At 44.9% G+C, this 21,548-nt stretch overlaps 1 protein-coding gene across 1 annotated transcript in view; it reads right to left on the bottom strand.

The window, feature by feature from the left end:
• Positions 1-1,193: 1,193 nt before the first annotated feature.
• sema3c (sema domain, immunoglobulin domain (Ig), short basic domain, secreted, (semaphorin) 3C) overlaps positions 1,194-21,548 on the bottom strand; it is a 36,081-nt gene continuing 15,726 nt past the window's right edge. Inside the window, exons 4-18 of the mRNA XM_049008725.1 lie at positions 20,642-20,704; positions 18,505-18,624; positions 16,088-16,178; positions 15,034-15,153; positions 14,655-14,797; positions 14,333-14,447; positions 14,122-14,191; positions 11,448-11,592; positions 11,124-11,346; positions 9,202-9,290; positions 8,599-8,640; positions 7,897-8,054; positions 6,578-6,645; positions 5,445-5,575; positions 1,194-3,922 (exon numbers count right to left, since the gene is read on the bottom strand). Coding sequence (XP_048864682.1) covers positions 3,533-3,922; positions 5,445-5,575; positions 6,578-6,645; positions 7,897-8,054; positions 8,599-8,640; positions 9,202-9,290; positions 11,124-11,346; positions 11,448-11,592; positions 14,122-14,191; positions 14,333-14,447; positions 14,655-14,797; positions 15,034-15,153; positions 16,088-16,178; positions 18,505-18,624; positions 20,642-20,704 — 1,968 coding nt within the window. The 3' untranslated portion in view covers positions 1,194-3,532. The remainder of the gene's footprint in view (positions 3,923-5,444; positions 5,576-6,577; positions 6,646-7,896; positions 8,055-8,598; positions 8,641-9,201; positions 9,291-11,123; positions 11,347-11,447; positions 11,593-14,121; positions 14,192-14,332; positions 14,448-14,654; positions 14,798-15,033; positions 15,154-16,087; positions 16,179-18,504; positions 18,625-20,641; positions 20,705-21,548) is intronic.

The raw sequence follows: 21,548 nt of genomic DNA, 5'->3' as shown, positions 1-21,548 counted from the left end.
TGTTTCCTGTTTTACCCATCCAGTCCTGTGTATTTAAGTCCAACGTCTAAGTCTCTGTAACCAGGTCTGTCATTGACGTTTCTTCCGTGTGGTTCCCCGTTTGCCCTGAATAAACCCCGTATTCTTGACTTTCTGTTGCCTGCTCCTGATTTCCTGATCCTTGCTTGTCGGAACATCGGACGTTACACTGTTGAGACTTTTCAAATAAATCCATGAGACAAACCACAAGACAAACTTATCAATCTTATTTTCACATTGAAAGGGTCTTATTTTCTATGTAGGAGATGAACGCATAAAAAAAGGAAAAACAAGTGGGATCTAAAAATGAGTTTTCTGGTCCTCGGGAGGGTGATGTCACAATGTCCCAGGTCTGCACAGTAAAATCCTTGTTCTGTATTTAGCCACTGGAATAAAACGTCTGATTCCGCCTTTGAAGCTGAAGCATTCAGTCCACATTTCATCTCCTCCAGACTGCTTGCCCAAATGGAATATGAATCAGCTGAATTACTGCTTTGTGGTTGTGCATGGACTGGAGGCTGTATGTTCGACATCAGTTGCCTTATACGTCACATGATCTCCCCCCCATCCCACCCTCCTCGCTGGTGAGGTGGCCTTTTTTGACTCCTGGGTGTGTCTGCCACCACCAGAAGTGAGAGAATGCAGTTTCTCTGGAATTAAAAGTGACTTAGGGAACTTCATCTCAAGTCTATGCATCCGTAGGCCGCACAGGAGGGTTAAGGGCTCGTGGGGACTGTCAGTGGGAATTATTTGTCTCCACTTTGTCTAAAACAGCCTTTACTTTTGACTTCTAAATCTTACTCAGCTTTCTGGGGACTATTATGCCACAAAGCAGGATTTCTTGCTGGATAACTTCGAATTTAAGGTAGTCCGGGCTAAATGGACTTTATCTTTGTTCACATACATATAGCATTGACTAGCTTAAATCTGACAAGTTATCCAGCTAAGCAAGAAATCTTACTTTATGGTAAAGACCCCATGTCTCACAAAAGGACAATACAATTGGATAGATCAGCTTTCTGGCTGTCTTGGGAGCTCACGTCTTTCACATGTGGCAAAATATTGTTTCAAACAAGTAAACTTTAGCTCACAGTTGATCCATGCTGGTCACCGTTGCCAGCTGGGGATGGCAGAGGGCAGTTGGCCATCAAACGACACACTAGCGAAGACCTCCGTGAGCAATCAAACACTGAGCTTTTTATTTTACATTCAAATACAGGACCGGATTGATGGCAAACAGAGCATACTGCAAACGCAATGGCCGACAACCAAATCATCATTTATCAGACATTCAACATGATACATCATAAATAAGACTACACTGGAAGTTCTTAACTTGGTTTTGAAATACACAAAAAGATACATTGATAACCATTATGACAGTTTTATCTTCTGCTTTTAATTGAGGAGTACTTTTATTAAAAGTGTTATTAAACATGATTGTTGTATTTAAATGCAAGAACTCCTGTCTTGTATATAAAAATGAAAATGGTAAAAGAGCGAATAAATGGAAAATGAAGTATTTCATCAACAAAGTAACTGACTTTTGCCACTTCTGCATATCTGGGGCCAGTATCACAAAGCAGGATTTCTTGCTTAGCCAGATAACTTGCTGGATTTAAGGTACCCCAGTTTGGATTTTATTTTTATTCACTTACATTTAGACAAGGCTACCTTAAATCCGACAAGTTATCTGGCTAAGCAAGGAATCCGGCTTTGTCATAGGGCCCCTGGTCTAATATTTTTAACAAAAAGTATTAAACTTATATACATCATACTCACAAGTTTTAGATCACACCATTTTAATATTACAAAATGACATAAAATGTTGGATCTAGATGACCTGACCAACATGTAGTTATAATCAATGAAACGAAGGGTAATAATAATAATAATAATAATTTAAAAGTAACTAAACATGTTCTTCAGTCAAATATTTAGAAAGGCAACGGACATCATAGAAGAGACGTAAAAAAAAAAAGTCACAATTCGTAATAGCATCATGTGCACGTTTCTATAGCAACTCTACGGTTGTCGTACTGTATTTGGCAAAGTGAGCTACTTGGTGCAAATTCTTAAGCTACTGTGTGCAAAAATTCTGACACAAAAGTGGTTTTACAATACACGTTGCCTACTCTTTCGCATTCCTATTTCAAATGGCGGGCAATTTATAATTTGAGTCATAATTAATATTTTACTATATTACAAAGAATAAAAAGAACATTCTGCAGTCCACTTCTCGAGTGATTTTTTAAGTATTTCCAGTTTACATGCGTCGGTTTTAGGTACTTTGTTTAGAAATATGAGTTTCCCAGGATTCACATCATTCAAGCGATTACACTTATGCGTTTCAGACGGGAAAAAGACAATAACTAACTGAAATTTACACAAAGAGGTTTTTTACCTACAGTATATTTAATCACATAGATTACATTTTATGGGATGCGCTGCTGCATTTCTGTCCAAATTTGAGAATCCGATAAATCGATATGCGCAGCTGCTTCCCATAAGCAAACGCATGACTCCATATTAACAAAGCCTGCCTTACTGTATAAGCGGTTACACGTGGCCGGCCGTCGAACAAAAAGCACATTTTAAGTTTTTAAAAACTGCATTTAACTTTCCACAAGAACACATTTTAATGGAAGTGCTTGCTTTACAGACTCAGCATAAAACATCTACCAGGAAACTATTCATTTTCATTTTACCGTGCGACTCCTTATGTGAATTTTATTGGCTACATAAATACGTACAATGTGCGCAAAAAACATGGTTGTTTTTTAAAAAAAATTATTTTAAGCCACCCTTTAGCTCAAAAAAGCTGTCAATAAATATATTATTAAATGCTGCTTCATCTGGAGGATGCCTATTCTGTGAGTGAGAGTAATTGATTTTGCAGTGTTTTTTCAGATTTAAGTCTTAAACTACGCAACAACAAAAAATATCCTCAACATTCAAGGTAAAACAGTCACGAATATATTGGCAACAACTGAAAATATGCACATTAAAGTATAATTTAATCCAGCTTCTCCTTAAAAATCCTTTCCTCCTCCCCCCAGTCTTCAAAGTTCAGCTGCGATGTGATGGGATCCCACAGGAGACAGTGTGATTGATTCATCCACAGCATTCCTAATTCAGCCACACATCAGGCTATTGTTTTGTCCTGGAACTGTTGGTATTCACAGTTAAGATGCCGTGTATTACTGTGTATTCAGAATAAAAAACCTATTTGATCCATTGTTGACACTCTGACGGATCTGCATCCATCCAAAACGTACACGTGAAATGAAAAGGTGTGCACAAGTGTGCCTGTGTGTGTGCGCACAAGTGTCTCACAGTTGTCCGGTCAGGGAAGCACATGCACAACAAGGGAGCAGAGGAAGGCTTCTGTTCCTTCTTGACACGGTCACTGTCAGAACGGTAACGGGGAGGAGATGAGAGATTTCCGCGGAGTTGCTCTCTGACCGCCACTCACCTGGGTTCACCTCACCCCTGGCCCGGTCCTTGGCCTGGCCTACGCCTCGGGCAGATGGTTCCTACGATTACGGCTTTTCCTGTGACCCATCAGCGACTTGAGCTTGGCCAGATCTCCCCGCGCAGGTCCCAGCACACCTCGCTGCTGTTGCGCTTTGCAATACTGCCGTGCGGCCGTGGTGTCGCTGGGGTGCAGGGCATGCGCCAGGGCCTTGGGGTGCAGGGCGTTCTCCCACGTCCACTGCGGCCGCTGCTTATCCAGCAGGGTGCCCACCAGGTGGTCGTTCAGCACCTTCAGCTGGATCTTGGCCACTGTGCGCTTGAAGCTGTTCTCCGTCGCCATGCAGAAGTACAGGCCCTGATCTGACAGCTGGACGGAACGGATCAGAAGGCCTTCGTCTGTGGAGACCACCCTGTCACTCATCTTCACCTGCATGAACACAACAATCCATAATTATACAAACATTTCTGCATGAGCATCAGCTCACAGTCACATGTGTTTCCAAGACTGGTGCCTCATACCAGCACCTCAGCTTTGTCTATGTGCAGTTTGCTAGTTCTCCCTGTGTTTGTGTGGGTTTCCTCGCTTGTTCCAAAAACATGCAGTTAGGTGAAGTAGTGTCTCTATATTAGCGTGCATGGGTCACTGCAGCGTGTCATTTTCCCATCAAGTCCCATATATTCCTGCTAATTCTCATGGAAAGTTTCCAACTTGGAATATACCCCAAATTCCCATGAGAACCTTAACTTTCCAGCTTAACTTCCCATGGAATGGAATGTTTCTGAAAGGTTTCCAGAAATTTTCCACCCCTTTGCAACCCTACATGTCTTTCACATTCCCTGGAATAGTCTCCAGACTCACCGTGATCCTATACAGGATAATTTATAGAAAATGAATAAATGAATATATCTAAGAATTCCTAATGGTAGCAAATGTATAACGTACTGAACCTGTGACCTGATTTGCTTTAAGCTCACCAGCTGTCTGGTGATTAGAAACTAAATAAGGTGCTTTGGATATATGCATCTCTTAATGAAATAAACCTTGGCTTTGAAAAAGGGGAATAGCTCAAAGAGCAAATTTAGTTTGATGGTCTTGGAACTGAATGTATCAGTCTGCTCAGAAGGACCAGATGGTCTCGCTGTATATGTCTGGTATGTGTATCTCATAACCTTAAACTTATCAGCTGGGTGGGTGCTTCAGTCTGACACTAAAGGCCCACACAGATCGTCTCATGCAGCACTTCTTTATACATCCCATTTCTTTCACGGTTCATTTTTATTTATTTATTTTTTCTCGCACCCAAAACTTTCATTCCCTCTGGAGTCAATTTGCCTATCAGTTCCATTTCGTAGGAATATTTATGGCTGTCATCACCACACATCATAATATACGAAAAACACACAGTAAATCCATCCAGAAAACCCCCCCGATTTCATCCATGAGGCGTTCCCTTCGTGCAGAAATTTGTGATTTCACTTTCCTGCTATGAACTGCTTACAGTGATGTGAGGTAAACATGAACTTCAAATGCACATCTGCAAATGTAATGTACATCGTTGCAGTTATTTTATATTAATTTATTTAGCAGACAGTTTTTGTACAAATCAACGTGCAAGTGAAGCAGTTCTTCAGATTCTTTTTTGACTTGAGTACCTTTAGAACAGTGTTTCTCAACCCAGTTCTCAGGGATGTTCAGACAGCCTCCATTTTTGCTCCCTCCGAGCTTCCAGCACATAGGTGTGTTGGGAGCTGGGAAGGAATAAAAATGTGCACCGTCTGGGGGTTCCCAAGGACTGGGTTGAGAAACACATCTTTAGAGGATCCTTCTTCAATACCTTGTTCTGGGATTTGACCATGACTTCAGCTACCATGATACTTGCTACACTATATAAAAAGTGATGCAATGCAGAGATCAAAATAGGTGTGCCAGAATACACTGGTCACCTCACCTCTTTTCTCCGGTCATTGTCCCTCTGAATGAGCCATCGGATTGAGGCGTGCGGGGACTTGGGTGGGCATTCCAGGAAGGTCGTGTTGTTCTTCACTCCATACTGCATCATCTCTGCCGCATTCCTATAGGCTGTGAATGACACGGCATCCATCACTGAGTCATCATGTGTCATCATGCGAACTCAATCTATCCCAGTCTAACATGACCCAAGAACCCAGAACCTAACCAAAACCTCACCCAGAACACAACCTACCCTAATCCAAAAAGCCTTCAGCAGTCAAATTAAAATCAATTCAGTTTCTATATATCAGTCTTTGTAACCACTTTCCAACCACTTGACATGAACAAAAACTAGACAACAGCAGAGGACTTAAAACAAACTTACTGTGACATTTTAGCCCCACAAACTCAATCCAAACCCAGAACCCAACCATTACTACTCTAACCCAAATCAATCCCACACTCTGCATGCTAGTAGTACAGACAGGCCTCCTTCTTGTCAAAAAAACAATTCATGCTCTCAAATCCTCATGGGTCTAAACCATCTGCCATGTTCTCACAGGAAAAACTTGGATTTAGGTGTCTTGACATATTCAACAATTTACTCTCAGACAGTGGGACGATCTTCTGCTTTGGATGCCCTGGAACGGGATCTCCAGAACTGGTAACAAGTGCTATTGCGATGCAACACTTCTTCTCGTTCCAGGATGACAGCAGTAGTAGTCACAGCTATCTGCTTCAAACCACAGGATCACACATCCATAAGAGATTATTGGTTCCCAGCTCTAATGAATTCCAAAATTAACACTGGACAGGCACATCTGCCGGACTGCAGGATTCCAAGCTGCGTAGCCTCCTTCCTGCTTAGGTCTCTATGGTCCACAGTGAATCACTGGATGCAGAGCAAGCCAGCCCTGGAATGCTGCACTGATGTTTGCGCCAAGATCCCTTGAGCACGATGTAACCAAGTAGGAGGGTCTGGCGCAGGCCGCAGCACAAGCACCTGCTGCTCTATCGCTGCCTCCGGCTCCCACATGGGCGCGAGTCCAGACGTCACCACGGCATGCGACATATGTTGACATGCTGCCCTAACTTAAAATCTCAATGGGCGGCTTTGTGTCCAAGGCTTACCTTTCAGATTGAAACCTCTGCACTGGGTCAGTGGGTTCCCGTGCATGATGTCCTGCCTTCTGCTTCTCCTGCGAGAGGGAAACAGCAAACACACACAGGGCTGAATTGATCTGGTCATTTAACAGTCATGAACGTGATATGTCGAGAAAAAATGCAACAATGTATATATAAAGTTTATCAGCTTGAACTAACGGCAGGGGTCTACTCTTGTATTTTTCCTACGTCACGCTGCGTTCAAACCCCTGTATTTTATAATGGTGCTCAGTATTGCATACATTAGAAGGTAGATATTTCATCTCCAAGAATTCAGTAGATGTTATTCCAAAGGTTCCTTCCAAAACAAAAAAAACTGTAAATCAGTATAGCCACATAGGAACCCTACGGGCTCAACAAATTATATGTATGTTGATGTGTGTTTTTTCACAGTATGACGTAGAGAGACGGCCAAAAATGACAGAGTTCTTTGGAGAACTGCTACGATAAAATTTGACATGTGCAAGACCAAGCCGAATTTGAAATGAGGCAGCTTCAGTTCAGCTAGTGTTGAACAAGGGCTGAGCAAACCGCAGGCAGTCAGCAAAGAAAGGAGTCAGACTTATCGTTCACACCTGCGAGAAGATGATGAAGACTGAGCAAACCGCAGGCAGTCAGCAAGGAAAGGAGTCAGACATTCACACCAGTGCATTTAGCATTGGTATGGGGGCTTCACATCACATGCTGTTTTTGGACATGGGCTTCTACTTTGACGAATGTTGGTACCAGGGGCGGCACCAGACATTTTGGGCCCCACAAAATCATACCACATTGGGCCCCCAACCCAGACCAATCCAATTATGTTCCAAAATTTTTAAAGCTCCTGTCACTCAGGAGCCCTGGGAATCATCTTAATCCCCCCCCCCCCCTCCACATTACATCGTAACAATCAATGGGCTCAAGTAGTTTAGGTGATATAACGGACATATTCTTGGTCACAAATCCATTTCCATAGGTGTTATGCAGAGGTTGATCCATCGATCGGACCAGAAAGAAAACGGCCGATCTCTAATCATCGGCGTCGGACGATTAATCAGACTACATGGCCGATATAGTGCTGGCTGCGTCAATGTTGTCGTATGGTTTATTGGCAGTGTTGGGAAAGCTGTTATAAATGGTAGCTACTTATGATTAAAAGTAGCTAAACTACAGCCAAATTACTGTCTCAGTATAGCAATATTAATATATTGAGAAAAGATGAGGGTATAGACAGATGGAAGGGAACGCATGTAAAGTAATACGGGGTTATTGCGGGAGGTGGTAAGAGAGCCGATGTGGGGCATTACCGTTTGCCCGTGGGGTAGAAACGGGAGCAGCTTCGTCCATCCCAGGCACAGTAAGGATCCCGGGCGAGGCAGCAGTCGGCACAGGCGGAGCCGTAGGCATAGCAACGATGCAAGGACACCTGGGAGACGCCGTACTCCGAGCTGACGTACAGCTGTTGCTGGAGTGAAAACCGTTACACACGTCAACCGAAAGCTTCCTTCAGTGGGGGAGAACGGCATGTAAATACATTCCCTGGTAAACTACGCGGGTCTGTGCTTTTAGTCAAGTCAAATCAAGTCAGTATTTATTTGTAGAGTACATTGTATAACAGCCCAGAACCGATGGCAACCTCGAGAAGGCTGCATTCCCAATTCCAGTATATAATGAGTTACAATAGTCCAATCGTGAAGAAACAAAAGCACGGTCCATCAAAGTCTCTAACAGACAGCGAAGCACGAACCTTACATATGATACGAAGTTGAAAAAATGATACCTTTACAACTAAAATTTACTTGATTATGAAGTACGACGATGTACGACAGCCCGTATTTCTGACGACTGCTCTGACATAGGGGGCAGTTGCGCCAAGAGTCGCAGAAATACGGGCTGTCGTACATCGTCACTGCGGTCGACAAGGGTCACTGTAGTATCAGCCTTTCTACATGCCACCAGTGAGCTTGCGAGTGACTCATGGTGACTATTTTCCAGGGCGTCTCACTCACCTTTTTGGAGGATATTCTCAGATTTGTCACAGGAGTGTCACTCTGGGAAGAATAAAGGTCGACGTGTTGGGATTAGGTGACACTAAATGATGGGTTAGGTTTAGTACACATGTGCGGAAGCCTCCGTTCGCACAAACCAGGGCTGGCAGATGCATCCTCGGCGTGGTGACTAAAGCTATTCCTTTGTATTTGGTTTGCTGACTAATAAACACCACTGGCAAAGTTACAGAGGCAGAGAAAGTGTATTTATCTAAATGAAAGAGGTTCTGCTGGTTTATGACAGTAGTGTATATTCCATTAGCTTTAATGAGATTATGGTTCCCCTTGATTCACAGCCCCCACTGGTTTGTGCACTATTTCCATGGATAATGACTGCCTGCCAATCTCCTAAAACCTCAAAATATTTCCCATATGCTGCAAATGCTAAGAATTTCGCTAATGGCAAACAGTGATGTTGCCTTTCAGTGTCCCCCCCCCCCCCCCCCCCAAGTCATCATCTTCGAGGGCTGTGACAAGTTAACCGTATGGCTGGGAGTTCGCGACCACCTCCACATAAACCCTCCCCCCTTTTCCCCCCGGGGTGACATGAGGGAGACTCCACACCTTAAACACTTGCAGCTCCTCCAGGATCAGATCATTGTTCACGGAGTGGTTTCCGGGCAGGGCGATCAGCTTCTGAATGCTTCCTCTGTCTGAGGGACAAATCGGCCAATTATCCAATCAGGAAGCTGGACAAACAGCAAATCCGTCCATTGGACACTGACTACTCAGCATCCACGCCCTCATTCCAGCACTTTCTAAAATGTGGGCGTGTGCATTCACAACAACTCAGACTTATAATAAATAAAGAGGTCGAGTTGAAATATGGTCCAGGAAGTGGAAAGTTGGTGCAGAGGTCAATTAAATGAATTTTCCAATTGTTTCAGACATCTGATGATTAAATTAAAACACTGGTAAAATTTTGTTTAAAAAAAAAAAAAAAAAAAAACAGGCCATACAACGTTGCCTGGTATTACACAGCAGCCCTCTGTGTGTGACTGTGTTACTGCCCTGTGAGGGACCAGCATCCCATCCTGGGGGCACCTCTGTCACATGCTGTGTTTGCTGGGAGTTACTATGGGTTCACAGCAACCCTGTAATGGATATGCATTTCTGGAGAAGAATGGAAGGATGGATGGAAGGATGGCTGCTCTTGTCCTGATGGATACTGTCTCTGGAAGCTTCTGGATAACCCAGCTGTGGACAGAGCCTTGTGCTCCCCAGTCATGGAGGGGGCAGAAAACGGGGTACAATGGGCCACCCATTCACGACGGAATCAGTCAAAAAATAAAATACAAACAACGCGGAAATCCCCAATAAAACTCCTCATACCACCTAAGCATAGTTTTGCAGCCCTTGCCCAGCCTATCACCGCTGGCACCCATTCAGGAATCCGGGGGGAGAGAGAGGCTGATAAACGCTAACAGCTGCAGGGCCCTCTGCCTGCACCTAGACTCTCTGTGCAGGCCAGCCCTCAGTGTGACCCCAGTCCTCGCTGCCGTGGACTTTCTGCGCTCTCTAGCCCCGAGTGCCAACCTTTTCCTTTCAGGCCACGACTTCCTTTCTGCTACAGCCAGGCCTATATTCCACCTATAAGACCGCATTAAAATCATCGCTATATCCACCCAGCTCAGAAATCCTACGTAATTGCAGACTCCTCAGCTTCTCTGGGTGCTACCAACCCCAGATACCTGCAGCACCACCTGCCCAGGCACTCCCAGCAATATTTGTCCATAACTTTTCATGAACTACATATTTCCAAATATTTCCAGTGCTATCAGATTAAGATACAGTTTCTGCCGCTAATCTCTGACACTGCCTGTACTCCCATGCCCAAATTTTTTCTATAATATTTGGTCCAGATACTCCTGTTCTACCAGGTCGAGACATTCCCAGTACGATTTGGTCCAGAGAGTCCCTGCAGGATGGCCTCCCCCTATGAGTCTGGTTCCTCCCAAGGTTTCTTCCTTCTAGGGAGTTTTTCCTCGCCACTTTCGCCACTGGATTGCTCACTGGGGGCTTTGGGCGGGGATGCTATAAAGAGCTTTGCGACATTGTAATGTTCTGAAAACATGCTATGCAAATAGAGTGGAATAGAATTGAATTGAACCACCTGCATCAGTCTGCTATCTGAGGATAATTAACTGTTGTGCTGAAGCTTCTCTTGAGTTTTAACCTGTCAGCAATGGATTACCACTATGAAACGCTAACATATTGGCAAGAAGAATGGATTGTTTGCAGTCTTTTCAGACCAGGGCTAACCACACAGCCTGCTGTTTGTGTTCTATATTATTCTCTTACTAGTTCAGCCTTTCCAGGATAAACGGAGGACAAATTAAAAGCCACAAACAAGAGGAAGTCAGAATAGAGTGGTTCAGCCGATTCAAATTCAAGGAATGTAAAAAACTGTCCAAAATGCATTAATACAGCATTCAGTTCTGCTGTTGAAGGGGAGATGGAGAGTTTTATGTTAGACGATGCTTTACCTGTCCCCAAGAACAGGACCTGGTACTGGCCATCTGCTGCAGTCACCTGGTCAACAGCGATGGCGGTGTACTTGTAATCGGCGTTGGTGCGCACCACCAAAGGCTTCCTGCCCACAGGGTAGATGGGATTGAACATGAGTGGATGGTTCCGGATGAAGTTCACCACGTCGTCAGGAAGCTCCTTTGTTGTATGGATGTTGGGTGTGAAGGCTCCTCCCGGGCACTAGGGTGTGGCGGTGGAAAGAGGAAGTAGCACAGAGAGAAGGTTATTCAGGATGGAACACTGGGCTACAACGTGCTCAGAGCGTCAGCCCTAGACCTCACCGTTCCTGGCCGGGGGTAGGGGATGCGGCCCTGGTACGCCACCCACTGGTGGTTAGGGCCGTCCCTGTGGGCGAAGGGTCCGTTGAAGACGGTCAGGATGTCAGCCATGTTGTACACGCAGACTGCCGAGCCTTTGAACACAGAGCTGGGGGGGAGCAGAGGTGGTCAAAGAAGATGGTTAAGGTACAATAACAGAGCACAATGAGAAAGAAGAAGGTCTGCTATATGGAAGTAGCATTTTCACAGCCCGAGGATGGCAAAATCCCACTGGATTATCCATCACCTGCCTGCAGGGGGCGAGCTTGCTGATTTCCCTAAAGGGATGCATGGCTCAGAAGGACAAAAAAAGCAAGATGCTCACACAGTAGAACCGTTCATCAGAAGGACACAGGATACCTGTGTAGGGCAGGGACAGAAGTACCCTGAGTGTGTAAGATAAATAAGGTGCGGGGCACCGCAAAGCGGTCAGCTGTTTGCTTTGGCTAAAGACGGCAATACCCCGCCAAAGCCGTCTCCGAACGGCTTTATTTGGAAACAAGAGGGAAGCCGTGTTCCCGGAGGGTCCAAGAGAGCCTGTGGAACAAAGGCCGATCCACGACTGCAGGAGCATTCCTGCAGTAATGACCCACCATTGCCGTAATCGCCCTCGTTACAGGAGGACCGCATTATGGCGCATGCCATCGTTGATATAATGCAGCCAACAGTACTTCAGAAAGGCAGCGAAACAACCCCCCCCCCCCCCATGACATACATGAGGGGTGTTATTCTTGCTCTTCAGGCTTTTTCAATCAATGAGACCTTATTTATGTAGCACTTTTCCTACAAACACAATGTAACACAAAGTGCTTTACATAATAAATAAGAATATCAACCCACCCCTACTGCCACCCTCACCCAAACTATATAACATAAAGGTACAAAAGAAATGAAAGACAATTATAAATAAAAAAGCAAATAAACAAATGAATAAGTAAATAAGAAAAGAATAGACAGGGTAATGAAAAATAGGAGCGAAGAAACGTTATCTTGGATCTCAGAAATTTGCATGAGGAGACGCCAGGAGCAGGTGAAAATATGGAGAGTAAAATTAAGAATAGTGAGATAATAAAAAGGAAAAGATAACGTTTTGACTGATAATGAAATACAAAGATAAATAAAGGAGGAGAAAAAGTTCAAGCAACTACAAAATAAAAGTATAAATGGTGGGATGTAAAAGGAGGATATAAATACAGATAGAACATTAGGGATAGAATAATAAAAAGATTATAACGTAATAGAGATAAAAAGAGATGAGATGTTCTGGGATAAAAAGAGATAAGAGAGATATTAAAAGAAATAAGACTGATAGTAAAAAATAAAATAAAAGAGGACATATCAAATAATAAGATGGACAAATATATAAATAAGTAGACAAATAAGTAATAAATAAAGCTCACATATATAGATAAGCAGCCAGATAAATAAAATAAAGTTTGGGTAAATGAACAGAACTCAAATAAAAGCCAGATTAAAATGGAAACTCTTGAGTCTGCTTTTAAAAATAAGACCGTTCTTTGATGCCCTCAGGTCCTCAGGATGGCTGGTCCAGTGAAGGATGCTTCACTGTGGGTTTTTGTTTGGACTTTAGGGATAATTAAAAGGCTGCTACCCGAAGACCCGAAACTTCTAGAGGGCTCATAGGATAAAAGCAAATCTTATAAATTAGGTAGGGTACAAGACCTTTAAACAGTGTTTTAACCCAGTGAAAGATTCTTGAAATCAATGCTTAAGCAGACTGGTAGCCAGTGCTGAGACCTTAAAATTGGTATAATGTGTGCTGTCTTTCTGGTCTGAGTTAAAATATGTGCAGCTGAGCTTTGAAGTAACTCAGATCTGAGTCAAAGATGAATCCCAGGTTTTTTAAATGCCAGTGATGGTAGTTTCACACACAGCGTCTCCCTCTGAGCTTCAGTTCCAATCACCACACATTTAGGCCCATCTATCTGCTCTTCTATACTTTACAAGGTGTTGTAGCCATAACATAAATTTAATATTTAAAAATTCTATGCAATGTATGTACAACACTACAGTATAAGTACAATTGGAAAGTTCACGTTCAGAAAGTACAAATCCAGACCAAAATTTAGTTCCAACCAACCAGTACTCAGTTGCTTGGTTGCAATAAAATCCTGATAAATGATGATTTGTGCTTTCTGGACTTGAACTTTCCATCTCAAACTATACATGGGTGGATGGCGTGTTAGAAAAAAGAAATGTTGGTCAGTGTGGGAAAACCATTTTTTGGCCACTAACTTCCCGAAGTATCTTTTCGTTTGCATACCTTGAGGACTTTATTTTCAAATCTGCTTTGTGAGTCTCCTTTGTCCATGGTATTGAAGAAACTATTTTGAGCTATTGGAGGCTGTAAGCGTGTTAAATTCCCCCACCACCCTGGTTTACCTGGCTACAGATAGAACAATGGATGAGAAATCGATACACCAGCCTTACAGACCATTCACCAATATTTAACAAAACAGTTGAAAACCGAAGAGACAAATGACCGCAACAGTGAGATCCAAGTAGCCAAGTGCCTTAAGTATCCCCAGGAACAAACATCTCATGTCAAAAGCACAGGCACCAAAACCCGCCATGTCCTGCACGTTGCAAGGCAAGATCAATATTGCGGTTGGCTTACCTCGTTGATGTGAAAACAGCAAACACCAAAAGGCTCTTGGGGTGGTCAACTTCCAGCAAAAATACGCTCTCTGGAACAAAAACACAAGGTGGATTTTCAGGCCATGTCTATCGCTCAGAATGAAACTTCAGATAGATTGAAAGACTGCGTAATTTTTCAATTCTGAGGACGGTTAGTTCCAGCATTGCAAGTCACAAGTGGACACACTGACCGAGCTCGTCGAAATGGGTCTCTGTCCCATCCTCCTCCACAACTGAGCACACCATCCGGGCTTTGAGGAAGGTCGTCCACTTGTTTACTAGGCTTCTTTGGCCCCCAATGTCATTCTAGGGGACACAGAGGCAAAGGCAAAGACTAAATGCATGTGCCTACGTAGTGCTTTTAACAGGTTTTCTTTTCCTTTGAATCTGAGGTACATCATAAAACATTGATTGCTTCTTGCCCGCGGAGATTCTTGAAAGAGCCAAGAGCAGCTAGCGAGTCAAGTCGTTGTGTGGCTCAAACAGATATTCATGGAAGAAGATGGAACTCACTGGACACACTCTGGCCACCATGGCGTGGATGTTCTTCGTGTTGCCATTGTTGTCCATTAGCCTCTCGCGGAAGAAGAAGTATAGCTTGGCATCGTTGGGGTCTGAGCCATCAGGAAGTAACTGGGCATCGATGAAGATCGGTTCTGTAAGACAAGCACCACCGACATCCAATAAACCAGCCTTAACATCTCAAGTATGTCAATCTGAGTCACATGATGCGTTAAATGACATGAAATCTGTTACTAAATCATTGGCACACTCTTGATAAGGACCAAAGCTTTTCATTAGTTTATTAAGGTTGGGATGAAAACAGAGGGGATTGTGTTTAAGCATGTTGGTGTGTATTAAGCGGCACGTTTGATACTTCAGGGTCTCTCACCGCTCAGCCACTTGGAATTGTGTTGGTCTGTGCGCACTGCATTCCTGCGGGTGAGGCTTCTGAAAATGGCAGCATCGGTCCCCATGAAGTCGATGTACATTCCAGAGAAGAGCTCCTGGTCTGGGGGATATGAGAAGCAGCCAGTCAAACAGCTGAACAAAGCCATTTGCTCAAACTCTGTTAACCTTTCAACCCTCTAAGAGACCATGAACAACAGATTCTCCATGATCCATGAAAAGTCTTCGTCAAATCTTCACTTTTTAGAGTTTGGCATTAAAAAAAAAATACACCTGAGAAAATATCCTCGTAAAAAATAGTGACGTCGCAACCTTGCACCTGTAAGATGGATGTATAGATAGAGTAATGGGTGCAGTAATGGTGGAGATACTCTAGAGTAATGGTAGCTCCTCTTCTTCATGCTGATCAGGAGCTTTGGACTATCAAAGCCAAGACTCCTCTGTGTTGGACAGAGGGCTCCCTCTTTTCATCATTCCCACCCCTTTTAATTTGACTGGTAGCGACCAGGGTCCAAGACCTTAAACGGAAACTGCCTTAAGATCCAGTGATCATAACGTGTATATATAATGGGCACCAGTCATATATCCCAGAATATCAAATATTGCATTTCATTGCTGTGGGGTATCATGTATGTAGATAAACTAAACTGTGGAACAGCACAGATAAACTTCTGTCCATTCCTGGAGCTCTATCTCTGGATACAGAAGTGGGGTAACGTGTTGTAAACCTGACTCCACCTGGTTTGACCTGCTGGCGACAGTCCCGCTCTAGCTTGGGGGTGGCGCTCTGGCTGGTAGCCATGCTAATAAAGCGATGGCAGCAGCCAGGGGCCAACGGGGGCTCGGGTGTCTGGAAGGAGATCTACACACGCAACGCCACACGCACAGGTCGTGTCAACGGGAACTCGACACCGGCAACCCAGCCAGAGGTCAAGAGGTCGGTGTTGAGTGATACAAGATGGCAGCCTGATGGGCAAGGTCATGAGGGTAGTTTGGGGAAGGCGTGGGGCAGCAGAGCTGCGATCCCGTAGACTTACTGAGCATGACTGAGACCGTATTCACTTTGGGACTGAAGGAACATCTTCCCTTCCCAGATTCTGGCCGTGAATCAATATGGAAAACCTGCTCCTGCAGAAGGAAACAGCAACTACAATGAGAATGAAGATCTTACGTACAGGACGTTACAGCCTCCGGTTGAGATACAGTCACACTCTCAGCCCAGGCATCCACACAGGATCCATGAAGTGCGTCCACAAAAAAAAAACAGTTTGAAAGTTGACCTTTACAGGCCTTCAGTGAGACATTAAATGTAAACTCCACTTAAGAGGACCGGAGGTGTCTCCTGCCACTGGGGACTGGGGCTTCCTATATTACTTCCAGATACTCCCTTTCAGCAGGAACAGGCAGCTTCAATTTCATCCAGCCACAAGGAGAGAAATCCTCCCAGGCTTGCCCCAAATCGTAACGACCGAGGAATGCCGTTATCGGGGTGGGTGGTGGGGGTTCCCACTGATCTGTGAAGCTGAATGGGGAGCCCCTTCTTATTCAGCGGAGGGGCTGCACACCCATGGAGTCTTGTGTGCAGCTGACTCTGTTCAAATAGCTCAGACAGGGCACCGTGTGCACGGAGAGAGTGCACAGAAGTGGAAAAAATGCAGACGGAACACACCATGCGGATTTCCATCCCGACAGAGGAAGGAAAAACAGAGCCGTCTGTATTTCAAACAAAACCAAAATGACAGAAGCCGACCCCGGGTGGAAACCGACTCGGGGAACGTGGCACATTTGCTGGAGGCTGTGGCCGCAAGCATAGCCAACACGCCCTTCCTGGATAAGTGGCTCGCTTTTCACTTCCAGCACCCTGTGGCTGGAGAGGGGTGGGCAGGGGGGGTCCGGCTGCCGTAGGGGCCGACGCGAGGTTCTTCCCTTCATCCCACCAAATGAACCCTCGACGGGACAGCTACCTTGGCTCCTTCCCTCTTTTGTTCCCTGCCCTTTTTGTAACCTCAGTTTATGTGTTTCCAGCACTGGCACTGTTTTGTGCCTCACTTTCAGACTGGCTACCTCTGCTGGCGGGAGGAGAGACTGCAGGTAAGCGGCCCTCCAGGGGCCTCACACAGTGAGTCTCCCAGCATGCCTTGCAGCTTTCAGACAGGAGCAGAGGTATGCCTGGAGACCTCAATCTATCAAGATGTCCAGCACACCTTGCTACATGTCACGGCGCCTCTACCCATGACGTCCCTGCATCCAGCTCACCCTTCTGCCTGTGTCATCTTCCATGTATGACCCGCTGCCTTACTTCTGGTTGCCTGGCGATTGGAAGGAGAGTCGGCATCGGCTTGTCATCACCTCCCTGCTTCCTGGTTATGTCTCAAATCCTATGATTTGGGCAGTGTGACTTGGCACTTAGCCATCTCTTCTATTTGACTCTCCCTGCCGGCCCCTGGAGGATGGGCTCCCCCTTTGAGTCTGGTCCCTCCCAAGGTTTCTTCATTCTGCGGAGTTTTTCCTTGCCACTGTCGCCTTTGGCTTACTCACTGGGGGCTTTGGGTGGGGATGCTGTAAAGCGCTTTGAGACGATGTAATGTGATAACGCCATATACAAAAATAAATTTGTCTGTTGTATATATTGATTGAGACTCAAATTAGCTCAGACACAGTAGTTGCGTAGTTCTGCTCCTTAAAGGCTGGAATTTTGCTTGGTCCTGAGAATGCCAGAGGACTACGGCCTCACGCCTCCAGGGATGAACTCGGCATTGAAGTTCTCTTGTGTTTGTACAAGTCTCCTCTCCCATAGTCAGAAAACACGAATAAAGGCAGACTGACATGCCTAAATTGGGCACAGTGTGAGAATGTGATGGGCAGGCGTCCCTCTGCTACCTGGAATAGGCTACAAAGCTGGACTTACGCATGTGCCAACCTGGGCTGTAGCCAAAGGCCGCAGTATTTTCTGGTTCATATAGAAACACAGTATGCTGTAGGTGGGGCCTTAACAATGACTTTATCCCAGGGGCCCGCAGCCCCCTAAATTTGGCCCTGACATTAACCCTCCTGGACAAGTGGTATGGAAGTGTTTTTCACACATTACAGACCTTTGCACAATTGTCCTCGTTCTGTTTTTCAATTTTTATATTTTAATGACCAAATTTAAATCTATTTTCAAATTTAAGATTCAAGTCTACCAATAACTGTTTTTGTCCCGTTGTGTATCGTTGAGGTAGGACCCAAATTTCTCTTCGGGGGTTGAGTGAGGGAGTTGTGTGTGTGTGTGTGTGTGTGTCTCTGACTGATCTGTCTATCTGTCTATGTATGTATGTATGTATGTATGTATGTATGTATATCTATCTATCTATCTATGGATAGATTAGGAAATTAGAAGAGCACCACAAATCACTGCACGTTCCGGAAGACATACAATAACAATGAAAGCCTAGTGAGCAGAAATAACACTGACCTCTGGCCTTCGACCCCTGTTGACGTACGCACACACGGGGCTGAACGCCCCACTGCCGCAGATGAACAGGTGAGTTCGGTTAAAGGGTTGGATCACCCGCAGGAAGTTCCCGCAGCCGTGCTGAAGGGGGAGACGGACGTATGAGAAGGAGAACTGCCAAAGAATCGAAGATGAGCCACACAGCGACCATCCCATGCAAGTGCTTACCTAGGCATCATAACACTGATACGTAAAACACACTCAAGAAAGAAAAGCCATCGTTCTGCATAGCAGGGGTTTTATAACTTTTTAATAGGGACCCCCCCCCACCTGAAAACAAAGCAAAGCAGAGCTGGGGTTTCTCGACCATTAATGTGTGACCAAATAAGTAATTGAGAACAATTTTGGCTCTAACTGAAAGGACTTCCCCCACAATATTTATTATGCTGGACGAACCTGATGATCACCCTGACATTGTGATAATTTTGGGAATGTTTCTGGGGAGCCAGAGTAGCTACTCTGGGGGGGCCAGGTTGAACTACCACTCCTATATAGTACAGCTGAACCACAGTGAGTCAGACTGTGTTTTGTTTCACTTTCGCAGAAGGAAAAGTCAAATAAAATAAATAATTCCAGGTCTGAATATGGAAAACGTCCAAGTGGTCCAGTCAGAGGTCTGGCTTCCTGTGCGTTGAATGTGTTTTTTTTTTTTTTAGCTGCAGGGATTTAAATGATGGAGGCAGGGAAGATATTAGAAGGGCTGAGAGAGGATAAGAAAAGAAGAGAGCAGAGAGGATAAGAAAACAAAGAAGAAGAAGAAAAAAAGGAGAAGAAGGAAAAAGAAGAAGAAGAAGATGGGGAGAGAATTCGAGACAAGAACCCCCCCCCCCCAGCCGGCAAACTTTGGCACCTAATTTCGCCTTGTATAGGATGGTGCATGCCCGGGGGAGGGGGGGGGTGTTGGCTAAATCAGAAGACGTCAGCAGTAGGATTGAGAGGTCCTCAATAAGAGGGGGATGGACATGAATGGAAAAGAAAAGAAGTGGGAGGGGAAGAACGGAGAAAAGGAGGGCAGACGAAGGAAAGAGTGAAGAAGAAAAGAGAGCAGCGGGGGAGACAGGAGGAGAGGGAGCTCTTGGAAACTTGGCGGGGGCCATCGGATCAGCAGCTGCAGCTGCTCAGGGCCGCTCACAGAAAAACAGGCCTGGAGCGGCACGCCCTGATCCACCCCCACCCCCCCACCTCCAATATTTATCATTCCATATTCAACATCGTGTGCAGTCAGTCACGAAACGAAAACAGTGGAGTAAACGCTAGGAGAGGGGACAGTGGCCCTCTGTGAGGCGGTCACGGTCTGGGGGGGACACCACCAAGGTGGGGAGTGTGAAGCGCATGAAGGACAGCCGGCTGCTGCCGTCTGCGAGGTGGGAGAACAATAACGGCTTCTCTCAGACCCCCCACTCCCAGAAAACACCCGGCAGATGTGACGTTAACAAATACAGACACGGAACGACGGTAAACATTAAAAAGAGAACTATGTCAGGAGGATGAGTGTTGGTTGCTGAACTCCATGGCAGGGGTCCAGCTGCGGAAGGGAGGCTCCTCAGAATGTTCTGACCAGGGAGGTGTCTCCCTTGCAGGAGCAAATTTTCCGTGGTGGGGGTGGGGGGGGGCTGTAATTTTAGTATCTGCCTACAGGTCTGGTCAAAAGTAAACTAATTTTGCAGGGGCGGGGCGGTAAGAGAGGTTCAAACCCATCATTTTACTACCTCCATAGAACATTTGGTGATGCAAACACTCAGAGATGAAATACACATGAAATCGTTCACATGATTTGGAAATAATCAGAGAAATGTAACATTTAGGTTAATTAAACATCATCCTGTGTAAATGTGCTAAGCGTTATGCTACTGGTGCGACTAAACGTGCTAATTTTATGATTAGCATTCTGCGTCAATAGAACTGTCGGTATATTAGGGCTGTCAGCTGCAGCCATCCGCCTTTCTAATCTTTGTTGTGGATTTATTTTTACGACGGGCACGGGGAGCTTCTGCTGCACGCGCCGGACTATTTTTGATCACAACAGAGGTTAACAACCTGCTGTTAGTATTTTTTTAATATGCTGTCAGCATTATGGAGGAAATGGGCCCATGCTCACCGTAGGGTCTTTGCCAGCCATTTGGCACTCTTCGATCTTGTTAGTGGATGCCGGCCAGAACACCTGGGGGGTGGGATTAAAAAGACAGGGACTCCTATCATCCGGAGTGTTTCAGGATTGAGAAAACAGCAAGATCTTCGCAGGTCTAAACAACGGATGCTTGGTGAAAGCAAGAGGAAATAAATGCCTACAAGCAAATAAATTGCCAACATGAGGTTTTACTGTAATGGCGTATCTCCATAATTACCCACCCCACCTTGCTGTCAAGTGCTATGGTAATGAAGCTGCAAAGTGGCTTAGGGTTGACAGCAACTGCGCAAATGCACCCAGTGCAGAGCCACTGAGAATGCTAATTGCTGTCCGGGCTTATTTACCCACTTTGCGCCTGTCAATCAGAGCACAATACCACGCCACTAGCTGCCGAAAAACAGCTGTAATTAGCAGCAAACATTTTAACCCCCTCAAACTGTATGCCGAGATGCAATCAGACAGCTCTGCTTAAGTGGGATAATACTATTGAACATTTCAGTGACAGTAATAGATCCATTAAATTACCAAGCACAGAATTTGGTATAATGTGCTGCACCCATTAAACTAGGCATTATGTCATCGATATTGACCTTCAGAGCTCAATACTGACCTTGGGTTTAATTTAACGAGGAGAGCAAAATGCTATATAACTAGTGAGTTAAAATGAAGACATACCCTGAATGTTTCAAGATAAAAACTGTGTCTGATTAGATTGTGCTGTGTTATGTAAAATACTGCTTGTGCTTGTTCCAATTAGATAAAGTTATGTTGCGAAATCTTGATTGAAACTCATTATTAGCGACTCTCTACACAATAAGCAGTTCTAGTGTTGAACAAAAATTGAGAGTTAGGTGGTGTTGGGTGCATTATGCCTTAG

This window comes from Brienomyrus brachyistius, chromosome 3, assembly GCF_023856365.1.
Source record: "Brienomyrus brachyistius isolate T26 chromosome 3, BBRACH_0.4, whole genome shotgun sequence".
Taxonomy (NCBI): domain Eukaryota; kingdom Metazoa; phylum Chordata; class Actinopteri; order Osteoglossiformes; family Mormyridae; genus Brienomyrus; species Brienomyrus brachyistius.
Note: the sequence above shows the minus strand (reverse complement) of the source record. Positions and strands in the feature narration are given on the sequence as shown.